A 14,077-nucleotide genomic window follows, 5' to 3' on the forward strand; every position below is an offset into this window, starting at 1 on the left:
AGAGTTCAATCAGCTCTGTTTACTCTTGCTTTGAAGTCTAGCAATTTAGAGTCAAAAGGAAACAAGGCAACACTGACCCACATGCTTGAATAACCATAGGAGCCTGTGAGAAATACTGTATTTGATGAAAGAGTGCCCACCCACTGATCTGGATAACACAAATAGAGACCAAGTTCAGAAAAATAGAAACATCAGCAAGATGTTCATTGGCCTTTTAGCAACAGTTTCTATCATCTAGTGTTGTCACAATCAATAAGGTATGGGTTTAAGGCTCCATCTCTATTTATTTTAGTTATAGGATCCAGTGTCTAACTGTGTTGACATGTCCCGCAATCCATGAAAACTGCAGAGTTACACTACTTAAGTTCATTTATTAGCATACCAATGCCCTACATTTAAAAAAAATTAATTTACAACCATTATTATTCAAAGCAAACATCAACTACAGCCCTTCAGTAAAAAACCTTATATAAAAATAAATAATGACTGCAGCAGTTGCCAAAAAATGTAGACTCCTCTTTGTCATGAACGACAGTTGGGAAAAGTCACAAAGGTGGTTTCTATCAGATTTATTGACCAAACAGACTATTCTTAAATTCAGTATTCAGGTATCAAAGCTCTGATATAGGCAACAATGCTCCAGATCAGGGAAAATTTTCATGACCACTTAATTTTTCTAGTGATTGCTTTACAGGTTGAAGACTAAATCTGAATGGTAGTGTTGAAATGCTCATCATTTTATCAGCCTCATCCATGAAGCTTAGTTTCCCAGATGAAGAAGCTAAAACTAAGAGCTGCATTGCTTAAAGTATGTAGTGCTATATTAGGTTTTAATAAGAAAATCTAGATACAGAAAAAGTAGGGTATGAAAATAGTGTTTTCCTTCTTGCAATTATAACTAAATACATTTAAGGTGTGTTTGTCAATCTCACAGATTACATTAAAACTCCCTTATTGATGGAATGGAAAGTATTCACATGTACACTAGGCATCTGATGTAAACTTTTACATAATTAGAAGGGAGTAACCTTGTATAGGATGACAAACCTTTACAGATTAAATGAGGTATTGCACAGATTAATAAAAAAGCAAAAGGCAACAAAAATATACAGTAAATTGGTAAAACATTTACATGATAATTTTACAGAATCCATAGACAGAAAGTAGTTTAGTATTTCACCGTAAAAATATATATACGATATAATATATTGATCAGTCATCCCACTCATCATCATCTTCAAAGTCTTCTTCATCATCTTCATCCTCATCTTCATCTGTTGATAGAAAAATATTATTTGGAAAGAAAACTTAAAAGTCTTAGTAAAGACAAATATTGGTAAAATTATGCTGGTTATCAATTAACCAGCATTTTACCATAAAATATAAACGTCTATGCAAATTAGAATCTAAGTGTTAGATGAAACAATCACACATTCAAAGTACAAACCTGACTTCTAATTTGTAAGTGAAGGCCTTAATGAACAAGTTGTTTTGGGTTCAGGATTGCTCTGCTCCTTCAGTGACACTCCATCAACTTGTTGGAGGAAGAAAAAGCTAACAATTGAATTTAAGTTTAATTTATCAAATTATAGGATTCCGGTTTTAGAAGCGTTTTCTCAGTTTGATTGTGAAAAAGAGAAGTTTGCATTTGTTGTTAAAAAGGGTCACCCAGTTAATCTGACTGCTAAAGTGATAAAATTATTCATTATATAAAAAGGAGATAATCTTAATTAAATTTTAATGTTTGGCTAAGTACTCATGCATTGAAAATCATATCCAAAGCCGGAGTCTGAGCTCATTAGATTTATGAGTATCTTTTAATCATTTGTCAATCCAATTAATGATTTCCAGCCAACAGGTTACTCAAGAAAAGGAAACCTATTTCCCGAGTCATCATTTCTCTTTTCATTTCCTCTTATGCAATGTTTTATTCTCATTTCAAAAACAGAAAGTCCTCTGATTCTTTCTTTTCTTTTTTTCCTTCCTTCCTTCCTTCGAGGTGACAGAGCAAAACTAATCAAAATGGTTAAGCCTTTGTTTGACTGTTTAGCTTGGAGACCTATTATTGCTGGGATCTCCAAAAGCCAGAACTTTGTCATGCACTAAAGAAAGAACCATCTCTTTAAACATTCAGCTACGTGGATTTTAATGGCCAAAGCTAAAAGGTTACCCCTTTCATGAAACTTCCCAAAGGGAATAAAACAGATTAGAAATTGCCTCTGAAGATGCTGAGCATCTAGCAGTGCTGCAAAGATAAAAGATAAAAAGTTTTTTCCTACTTGATGGTTAGGGTTAGAAATGTTGATTTCCTGACCTACCTGAAGAATGAATGGCTTTGCTCCTTTTCTGCATAACTTCCATTAGTGCACCCACAATACCTGACGTAGGTGCAGATGTAGCTGATACAGTCTCTTGGCCATCAGATACCTTAAGCAATATTAAATATATAAGAATGAATGCAACAGCACTTAGTAAACATTCATATTTTTTCAGAAGCCTATTTATTTATTTATTTATTTATATATATATATATATATATATATCCTTTCTTCATTACTTTTATCAATACATCAAGAGGGTGAAAGAAGGGGGGGGGAGAGATTTTATGCCTAAGGTGGAACAGGTGGTAAAATATTAGATGTTCTTAAAAAACAGGCTGATAAAAGCTTTAAATATTTAAAATCAACTATATTTTAGAGTTCCAAGGTAATAGTTTTTGATATTTGAGGGTGCAGATTTTTGTACATAAAGCAAAAATTAAAAATAAGCAACCTTGAAAAAAGCTCCAAAATGAACCTTCTTTGAAAAAATTAAGCTCTCTTAAAAAGAACTAGAGAAAAGATCAGTTGAACAGGCGAAGATGAACAATGAACCTCAAAACATAAGAACTAAATTGCCTTGTTTCCTGGTTCATCTGGAGCACAGAAAGGACAACTCTACTTCTTTGGTAAATTCATTTAATTATTATTCAAATATATTTGCAGAAGTTATAGTATATAAGATGATTTTGTTCTCTTTGTGGAAATATTCCCTGAAATATCTTACCATTTTCTTTCACTATTAGTTTAATTTAGAGGCATTTGATTGTTGTCTAATAATTTGGAAATAATAACCAATAAGCACATTTCAAAAACTTGTAAACCCCTTGCATCTGCCTGCAGCCTCCCTGAGCCACATCCCTCTCTCCCCCCCTCTCACACACACACACAAAACCACAACCACACACACACACGTACAGAGCAAGAGCCATTTACCTGTCTGTCAGACTAGGACTTACAACTTTCTGCTGACTTCCCCACTTCTTGTGGGAAGCCTGCAGGAAGTTGTTTTGCCTAACAACTGTGGACCGCAGGATTGCTGATGCTAAGTGATGCAGTTGTGCTTTGCAACCACACTGTTTAGTGATGGAAATTCCAGTCCCAATTGCTACTGTAAGTCGAGGGCTACCTATAGAGGAAAATGGCTTTAAAAATAATCTAGAAATTTGAAGCCAGAAAGAATGATACTCACCGACTTCAGCTGTATACCTTGTCGTATTTGATCAAGTAGTGCATCTCTTCCGGTACAGGAGACTGGACGACTGTTTTGTTCTACTTTTTTTAATTGGGCACCTTCTCTTATTTGATCTAAAAGAGCTGTTTTATTTGTTGAAGGAGCTGGAAATTGTTGGTCAACCTCTAATGGAAGACCAGGTGGAGGAGGAGGACCAGGAGGGGGAGGTGGTGGTGGTGGAGGTCCAGAAGAACCACCTGATGATGGAGGAGGAGGAGGAGGGGGGGCAGGGGGAGCAGAAGTATGAACTGGTGGAGGAGGAGGATATATCCTATTTGGTGGAGGTGGTGGCACTGTAGTACCAGGTCTAGAAGGAGGTGGGGGAGGGGGTGCTGTTATTGGAGCTCTTGAAGGTGGTGGGGGAGGAGCTCCTCTTCCCCTAGCAGGAGGAGGAGGGGGGGCTGAGCTATGTGGTGGTGGTGGTGGTGGTGGAGGAGGAGGTGGACCACCTCTAGATGGTGGAGGTGGTGGTGGAGCTGAAACCAAAAACAATCCAAAGACACAGAAAAGTATTTATTCACTATGAGATAGCTCTCTGAAGCCAAGACCGATGCTATTCAAAATACCAATTATCTTAAAAAGCATTCATCCATACTTCACATACTCCCTGAAGATTCTCTTAAATTGTGTTTAACTTTCTGCCACTTACACTTATTGTTGCAATCAGTTAAAAAGAGCAGATGATAATACTATTTCTCCCAATTATAATATGAACTTTAATTTTAATATCTAATAAATATATTCAATGGGCAATATTTTTATTTAAATGTTACATTCTGTTACAAATGTTTTTATCTATGGAGATGTTTGCTTATTTGTTTAAAAAAAATTCTATCTAGTATTACCGGTACCCATTTGTTATTCTGAAAAAATGTAAAACATATTAAAATTTAAAACAAAAGGCAAAATACACATCAGTCAATCTCCAGTCCCATAAAATGATCAACTGAAGCATTAGAACTATGTTCCACTATAGCTCAAAGATAGATCCAGTAAATTACCATAACTTGGAAGCTAAAGTGATATATATAGATCAATTTGGGTAAGATGTGCAGAAAACTCCAAGTGGTTAAAGCAACAAAGTGCAGAGTCAAGATGCAATACATAATGGGAAGCTTCATTATCATTTTCTTTGGTACATATCATTTCAGGAGAGCCGGATAATGAAAAATCTAAGCAAATTTGCACATATTTGATACCCAATGTTCTATGCACAATCCCCACCACTAGTGGGTCCAGAGCACATACTGAACAGTTTGGTCACAAAGCCATATTGGTAAATGCATTTCATTCAGCTACGACTAGTATTGATTGTCGTTGTAAGTAGAGGGGCTTGCTATTAGACTAAGAAAAATCAGTTACACAAGATAGTTTAATCAAGACCTCAAGATACAAGCATTCAATCAGTGATAATTTCTTATTATACAAGTCTTACACATAATCTGCAAATATTGAATTGGAGAAATATTGAGATAAGTCAGTTAGTATCCTTAGAAAGATTAATTAGAGTGTGCCAATAAAGCATAGTTATGTATACAAATCATAGCTGAAACTTAAATGCTAATACCACGTTTACCCAAAAGGAAGACAACTCTGAAAGAAGAATGGATAGGAGGCAACCCTATGAATCCAGATAAAAGATTGTGTACCATGCTTCCTCACCTTTACACACACACACACACACACACAAATATATATACAGTACATCTATCTATCTATCTATCTATCTATCTATCTATCTATCTATCTATCTATCTATCTATCTATCTATCTATCTACCTACCTACCTACCTACCTACCTACCTACCTAGATAGATAGATAGATAGATGATAAATGTGTTATCAAAACCCACACTTTAAAAAAAGCCAAAATTGGGGGGGGGGACTAGGGAGGGACCCCAGACCGTCAATTAATCCAAGCCAATTGTCCCTGAAAAAGGTATTCCATTTATAAAACAAACTGGATTCCAAGTGGATGCATCAATCATTTTCTTTCACACAGGAATACAAAAGGTCATATACAAACTAGCTTTTCTTCTTTCCTTCCATCCAAAATGTGAAAAAATAGCAACTAATGTGGCTATGGGATAAGAGAGACTGGGCTGACATGAAAAAGGGGGAAAGGTAACTGGAAATCTTCCCTTCCATCTAGTTAATGTTCAAAGACATTCACCCTTCATAACAGTGATGAATGCAGCCACCACTTATTTTGACAGGGTATTCTATACTTCTCAGAAAATATAAGGTAATTCTCTCTCTCTCTCTCTCTCTCTCTCTCTCTCTCTCTCTCTCTCTCACACACACACACACACACACACACACACACACACACACACACACATGTATACTCTATTAATTCATAGTTAATTATTGGGGGGATTGTCTTCCTATTAAGTAAAAAGGTATATGAAAATTAAAAAGACTAAATTCATACATACCACTGCAGCGTGGTGGGCCTAGATTATAAATGTAGCATATATTAACTTTCTCTGAAGGCTACCACATTCCCTCATATCTTATATTCAACCAAATGAGACTGATAATACACTGCACGACCCTCACTCTAGCATGATAAAAGTATTCATGTATTCAATGCTCATACAATGTTAAGCACTATAATATTATAAATATTTGTTGTCCAATAAAATTATATTCCACCATTAGAGACATTTGATGATGATGATGGTGATAATTCAACAAAGATATATAGATATATACATTACTTGGTATATTTTAAAATTTGAATTCTTATTTTTGGCTCTGTTATTCCACTGTGGAAATATCAAAATGTTTGTTGAAATGAATTGTAGAAATATGTTATAGGCTACAGAGATTGTGGCTCAAATAATAGAAAATATCCTCTGTAGTATAATGTGATATATTTGCAAATATGACGTAGTACTATAACTATATTTTAACAAATTGCAAATAGATTTTTAAATCTAGAGAGCACTTTTTAAATTACCCTATTTAAATATTCTAAATATTATTTAGAGATTAAAAAGCATAATCAATAGTCTGCATGAATATAAGAAGGCTCACCTTGTCTACGCAATTCATTTTTAATTGCTTCTACTCCTCCTGTTTTTTCAATAAAATCATATATAGCCTTGGAAGTTTCTTTGTCTTTCAGCTGAGCCTCTGAAATTCCACACATATCAAATAGGTTTTTCAATTCTGGATCCAAATTGTTAACCTACAGGAAATTTTATCATAGTTAATTGCAAATCCATTGTTGTGACTAAATGTGACATAATTTGTATAAAAATGTCTGAAATACTGAATTCTACTAAAGTAAGTAAACAATGCTGAAATCTCTGAGACACGTGAATTTCTGTTTTGTTTTTTAAATTGAGAAATAAATAAATTTGGGTTAAATTGTTGAAGACTGCAACCCAAATACACGGATCACAGTTGAACTACTTTTCTATTTTTGCTTTAGAACAACAGGATGTCCATCTAATGAATCAGTAGTCAGAGAAATTAAGCTTTATATGTTAAAAGATTAACGTAAATCTTCACCATGCTTACTTACATCAAAACCTGTGTTTGGGTCCCAGCCAACATGGCCAATGTGTCTGATAAGAAGGAAATAAGGAGAAAAAAAATACTTTAGATACATGAGGTTAAGACTGGCAAGCAGATAAACAGTTGTTACAATTATTTCACTGATCTGAGAAAAAAATAGAAAATGTTAAAATAATAATGAAATGGATTCTATACTTATTAATTTTCTACAGATTCCAAAATGGCTTAGACTTTTCTGTGACAGGAGTAATCAAATCATAAATTTATCAGATACTATCATCTAGATATTCATCCCATTCATCCTAAAATTAGCAAATGCTGAGACTCTCAACTGAAGGAAGGGAAGCACCATACATAGAATAGCTTTTAAAGAAAGATATATAATTTAATATTGTACTGGTTTTGTGTTCTATTAGAGTTCACCATCCTTCTTTGTTCCTCTTTCTTTCTGTGGATTCAATATTGTATTTTCTTATACTAACACTTTTTCATTTAACTACATAAGCCATCAAGGCTTTGATTTTTAAATGGAGCATTGAAGGGTAATTATTATAGGACACTTAATACAAGGAACTCTTGCTGTGCAGGTAGGATTATGATTGATTTTTGTACTGAGATGCAAAGAAACACATCTGTGGAGCTTTTTTTCTTTTGTAAAATTAAAATGTTAACAAATTAAACAGGCATTCTTACTGGAAGTTGCTTGGAGTTCCAATATCTGCCTTTGTCAATTTTTTCTTTTTTGCTTTTCCTTTTTTCTTCTCTTTGGTATAGGAGATATTGTTGACTTGTGAACCATAAAACCTATTAGTAGTGATTTCTGGATTTTTGATGTCAACAGTTGCCATTGGCAGACTTGGACCTGTAAGAATACAACTAGACTGTATGCTTGATTTGAATTGATTTTTCTTTCTTTTGATAATCTGTTGGCTTCAATATTGAAAAGCATTGTAGAATGTTTCAAAACAAGGAAATATTATATATAAAGGTTCATAACAATATATTTCAAAGTTTTTGAATCACCTAGCAATTGCTCCAGCAGTAGATATCAATATCCTTCTTGAGTGGAGAAAAATGTAAGAATCTTATGAGTGTTTGATTAAAATGGAGACATTATAAAAAGATTTTGAATACACACAATAGCTAACTTATTTTAGAGTGCAATCCTAAGCAGTTTCACCCAGAAATTAGACACTCTATTTATTTGACTTACATCCATGTATTACTAGGAATGAATACTAAGCAAACGGTTTACTTGCAATATATCCATTAATAACCTACATAAAGAAAGTTTTAGTCTGTTAAGAAGCAAACTATCCACTCTAATTAGAACCTGGCTGTTTATACCACAAATATAAGGAATTTCCCCTTCTAACACTGCTATGTTGGTATCCAACACAGAAACCTCTGCCATCACAACAGAAGCACCTTCCCATCGGCAAAAGTTAGTGAAGATCAAAGATGTCTATGAGTTCATCCTTTGGACAACTTGACAATACAGCAGTTACAAATATCCACTGGGTTGATATCTTCTCCATCTTCAAGTTTTCCCAAAACATAAATTATCATGTTTTGGAGATCCTGGGTATTCCCCAGCTGCTCTTCAAAAGGGGTAGTCTTTTATACAATAAATCAGATTCTAATCCATCACATACATTAAAAATGAAAATGGATGATACAACTCCAGAATATAAAAACTAATTCTGTTAAATCCCCATTTTCACTCCAATAAATGCTTCATTCACAGTATTTTCTGTTGTTGTTACCAACAGCATTGGAAGCACAAAGCTGAAGAATTTATAGGTTATAGGTAATTCTTGACTTACAACGAAATTGGGCCTGACATTTTGGTTGCCAAGCGATATGGTTGTTAACTGAGTCATCAAAACAAGGATCCAATTTTAATGCAGCGAATCACTGCAATTCTTAAATGGATTAATCCTGCTTCCCCATTTCATTTTGCTTCTTGGAATCTAGCTGGGAAGGTCACAAACTGTGATCCTGTGACTACAAAATGCTATAATCATTGTAAATGCGAGCCGGTTGCCAAATGCCTGAATTGCAATCACATGACCACAGAGATGGTGTGATAGTTGTAAGTCTGAGACAGGTCATAAGTCACAAAGCAGCAGACTAGAAACCAGGAGAACATGAATTCTAGTTCTGCCTTAGCCACGAAAGCCAACTGGGTGAGACCCTGAGCCAGTCACCCTTTTTCAGCCCAACTCACTTCATAGGGTTGTTGAGAAAATAGCAGAAGGAAGGAGGATTAAGTGTCTGCCACTTGAGTTGTTTATAAAGATAAAATTGAAACAAATAAATTAAAAATTATTTTTTTTAAGTTATTAAACAAACTATGGTAAGATAAGGGCTATCTGCAATGCATTCAATACCAATTTAATTCTACTGTGAGAGAGTGAGATTAGGATTGCTATCTGGTCTTTTCAAAAGTAGCTGCAGTCATGCAGACAATCTCTCCCCCCCCCCCTTCCTTCAAGTATTCATGCTTTATAAATTTGATTAATAAAATAAATAAATAAAATCCCCTCAGAACTATACTCATAGGCATCCAAGCCAGTGTTCAAGCTTCCTGGCTAATTGATCAAAACTGGCATTTTCAAAGTCATGCTGACCTCCAGAGGCAGCCTCACCCCACTCAGTCTTTTGAGCTTAGAAAAGTAAATGCTAAGAGAAAGTGGGAAGAGGGGTGTGTATAGCAGGAAAGGTGAAAGCAAGTGCCTACAGGGAAGCGTGGGCAACATCTGGAGATTGGCAGCTATTACAAGCTTATTTCATTCAATTGCCAGGACCACAAGCTATGATGAGCCACATATATTGGTAGGAGTCCTGCAGCATATACTGGTAGGAATCTTGTCTGGAGCTTGGAGGTTTGCCAAGAGCTCAGTAGCAACTAGAAGAGGAACAATCACACTGAAACAGCACCTCATCCCAAATATTGCCAGAACTTTTGGAAAAAAGCAAAGGTTGTATGCTACTTTATAGACCTTGAGACTTTTGTTTCAACTGAGTATTAAAAGACTGTGCATAAAGGACTATGTATTAAAGACCTGTGGCAACAGCAGCTTGCAAGTCCTCAAAGAGTGGAGTTGATGCTCTGCCGTTGTTGGGGAAGGCATGTGCTCCTTCCATAAGCTCGGACAATGAACCTTCGCCCTCATCCTACACCTGAGCTAGATATTATTGCATAAAGTATTATGTACAGAAATGCTACACTGTAGTGTTTTTGGAAAACAAAGAATCTTCTCTCCTACTATGCTATATTACTTAATCTCATCAAAAGATGTAAACATAGAATGCAATTTATTCTTACCAAACAAAACCAGATATTTTATTTTTTTCCTACTTATCAACTAAAATTTCTCAGTGAATTTTGAATTATAACAATCTATTGTTAATATGTTTAACACAGGTTAAAGATGACTTAGTATGTTCCCATACAAGTAGTATACATGTTTTATATTGTAAAAATAAAATTAAAATCATCGTAATTTGTAACTTTTCACTGTTGCATTCGTATTATCAACTGAAAATACGGGCATTCTAATCATTCTCAGAAATGCACATTAAAGATGGCAGTAATGTAACAATGATGATCATGTTATAGTTATTAATAAAAACCTTACCATTTGGTAGATCTCTCCTTTTCTCTGTTAGGGGGTAAAACACACAAGAGTATCATTCCATTCATGCATGAAGTTAAGAAAAAAACTAATCAATATTTCATCCATTTTAGTAAAGGTTTTAAGTAATCTCTAATGGCCTGTAAATGATTCCAGATCCTCTAGATAATCCCTTTACAGGACCACTATTAACTAGCTTAAAAAGTCAGTTTCCCAGTGTAAATGACAGTAAAAAAAAAAAAAGTGAGAGAAACACACAGACAACTTGCTGTCAAGAAGTGACATTTTTTTCCCAAATTTCTCTCAATATTTTAGTAATTCTGGACAGTTTGCTGATCCATTGTTTCTATTCTACAAAAACAATACAACTGAATGTATACAATTCTAGACAAGTAAATAAAAAGAGTAATCGAAAGTGTAGCATTCCTATAATTACCTCATTTAAAATATATATGAATTTTTAGATTTATAGTTCACAAATGTGTACATACCATACATTGTACCATATTAAAGAGAAGCAATGTGTTATATTGTGCAGTAAGATTTTTAACAATTAAAATGTTAGACCTACAGAAGTTACATATTTAAGAATAAGTGTGCAAGTATTTTATCTAAAACTTCAAAAATTTCAAATATATTATAAAAAGGATATGCACTAACTCCTCCACCACTTATGCAAATTATATCCAAAAGGACCACAACAATGCACTCTTTTTAAACTACTACACCTGAGTTCTTAATTTGAACAAAATAAAATTTAAGATGGATTTTAAACTTATTTTCTATTTCACTGAAAGGCAACTCATCCTCAGTAAAATGCATTTAAACCTTTTTTTAAAATAAATAAATAAATGTGCAGTAATTTAGTACCCCACCCCAGTGGAACAAAACAAGTTATCTCCCACCTACATTCTGAAGCAACTCTGACATGGTTTATCTCATCATTCGTAAAAAAAGAAAGAAAGAAAAATACATCTTGATATAATAAGGGAACAAAAACAGGATGCTCTGTCCCTTATTATATCATTTTTCATTCTAAAATCTTTATCTGTCAGTAAATCTATATTGTGGGAATTATAGTGTTGGAAAAGGTCAGTTAGAATACAGAGTTCAATCTGCTACTTCATGCAGGAATTCATATTAAAACATTTATGCTAGAAGACTCGTGGAAAACTTTCTGTAATCAGAACGATATCCAGTAGTGTAANTGGCCAATCCCAGAAACACCGGGCTCCTGGCCAATCCCAGAAACACCGGGCTCCTGGCCAAACTCCTCGCTGTCGGAAGGCACCGAAGGCTGCACCAGAGGGGAAGGGCCTGGAGAGGGAGGCCTAGCCATCTCCTCTCCTTCATGTTCAGAGCCTTCCTCCTCTGATGAGAGGGACCCACCGGACGGAGCCACAACATTTTGTCTGGAGACTGGAAACTTCTGAGTGCCATGATCCCATGGCCTGAAGTCCTGCGAGATCATGGTGCCCAATATTTCACTCTTGGCACGCGAAAAATGTTTGCAAGCCAATCAGATGCTGGAAGCGAAATCGTCAAAGAAACCACGGCAGAGAGGAGACAGATCTTTGCAAGATAAGTGACCTAGTGCAGCAGGATGGGAGGGGAGAAGCAATTGTGGAGAGCGGGGGGGGGGGATAGGCAGGATGAATGTTGCAGTGCCTCTGCGGTCGTTCATAAGGGTGAATGGCTGCCGTGGTGCTGCAACATTCATAGTTTCGGGATTGTGTCATAAATACTTGGGGGGGTTATCACGTAACTTTGAATGGTCACTAAGTGAACTGTCATAACTCAGGGATTACCTGTATTGGACAGACTCCATTAATTGAAAACTTGTTCAAGCCGAACTGTTATAAAGCAAAGTAGGGAGGGCACAGATTAATTGGGCATGACCACAGGCCAAAGGTTTTCTATTATAAGCTAGAACTACAAACAAGATAAACAAGCACTGAAAAACTATATAAGTACCAGATTTTCTCTGCCGTCGTCCAAGTAGGTCTGTTATTGTCTTTTGGAATTTTTTAGCTTCTTCTTCATTAGCAAAATTAAGACCCACCTGACATGTCTGAAAAACAATAATGTTTGTGATCAACTTAAGATAGGGAATAAAGATGTACACTTCAGCAACTATATAAACAAAAAAACCACTGAAAAAAGTAGGCTTCAGATTTTGTTCCCATTATTGATCTCGTCTGGAATTAGGAATACTTTTATTCTGTTATAAGCTAACTAAAAATAACATTAAACATAAATTACATTTCAAGTAAAAACCAGTCATACAGTTTTATTTGAACATTACAAAGTTTGAAGATAATCAATAGAAATATAGACATCAAGTAAAATTACTTAATATTTCATAGGTTACTTTAAGAGATTAGATTTAACATAAAGTAATAACTTTTCCAAATTAACTCCTGAAAATACTTACATCTCCAGCAAAGGTATGAAAATATGCTCTAGGACTATTATATACAAAGTTATTATATAATTCTTGTTCCCACAATTGTTTTCCATCCTGCAAGAGTGATGAGGGGGCAGAAGGAGAAGGGAAGAAGATTGAGACAATAAATTATTATAAGCAAATATGTATGGATTTATATCTCCCCTTTATACATTCTAAGTATTTATATTCTTTTTGATGACTTTGTTTTCAGATTAAAATTCTATTCTAAAAATTAGCTTAAATTCTTGGTAACCTGTACTTTTGCAGTATAAATCTGAAAATGTGCTACAATTCTCATATAAACTTGTACTGTCTCAGAGACTATTAAAACAAATATGGACAAAATTCAAAAATAGAACATGTACCAGTCCAAACAGGCCAGATTTTTTTTCTAAAGTTGTAAATGCAAAAAACTAAGCTGTTTGTACTTTCAGCAAGAAAACAATATCTGCAATAGAACAGAATATGAAAAACAAAAGTGCTTGCTTTATGCATAGTTCTCTTTATCCATATTGCTTTAGCAATTAATATTTAAACAATTTGTAATTATATGCAACTGCCTAAGACTCAACATTTTCGTAGGATATAAACAATAAAATATAAACTAAATATGGCAAAGGAACAGTTTTTACCTTGATATCGTATATTCTGATAAAATAGGACCTTTGTGGATTGTCTTTTACAAGGCAAGCTACACCACAGCATTTCTTTGACCACATAGCATTACGTTCTGCTGCATATATCTGAACGACCACAGAGCACATTGTCTAAAATAAATTTTTAAAAAATTCTTAGTTAAAATTTAGGTATTGACTTTCCATTATCTTCTCCATTAGTCACAAATAAAATCTTACAGAATTCATCTGATGAAAATAGTATTTTCAGGCAGATAATGGTGCAATTTCTT

At 34.6% G+C, this 14,077-nt stretch overlaps 1 protein-coding gene across 1 annotated transcript in view; it reads right to left on the reverse strand.

Annotated features, from left to right (window-relative positions):
* Window positions 1–351: 351 nt before the first annotated feature.
* WASL (WASP like actin nucleation promoting factor) overlaps window positions 352–14,077 on the reverse strand; it is a 30,123-nt gene continuing 16,397 nt past the window's right edge. The window contains exons 2-11 of the mRNA XM_015822196.1: window positions 13,803–13,937; window positions 13,156–13,242; window positions 12,696–12,792; window positions 10,725–10,748; window positions 7,774–7,942; window positions 7,088–7,130; window positions 6,595–6,748; window positions 3,511–4,028; window positions 2,319–2,427; window positions 352–1,274 (exon numbers count right to left, since the gene is read on the reverse strand). Of these exons, the coding sequence (XP_015677682.1) occupies window positions 1,213–1,274; window positions 2,319–2,427; window positions 3,511–4,028; window positions 6,595–6,748; window positions 7,088–7,130; window positions 7,774–7,942; window positions 10,725–10,748; window positions 12,696–12,792; window positions 13,156–13,242; window positions 13,803–13,937 (1,398 nt within the window). The 3' untranslated portion in view covers window positions 352–1,212. The remainder of the gene's footprint in view (window positions 1,275–2,318; window positions 2,428–3,510; window positions 4,029–6,594; window positions 6,749–7,087; window positions 7,131–7,773; window positions 7,943–10,724; window positions 10,749–12,695; window positions 12,793–13,155; window positions 13,243–13,802; window positions 13,938–14,077) is intronic.

This window comes from Protobothrops mucrosquamatus, unplaced genomic scaffold (genome assembly GCF_001527695.2).
Source record: "Protobothrops mucrosquamatus isolate PMUCROS unplaced genomic scaffold, P.Mucros_1.0 scaffold_172, whole genome shotgun sequence".
NCBI classification, from domain to species: Eukaryota; Metazoa; Chordata; class Lepidosauria; order Squamata; family Viperidae; genus Protobothrops; species Protobothrops mucrosquamatus.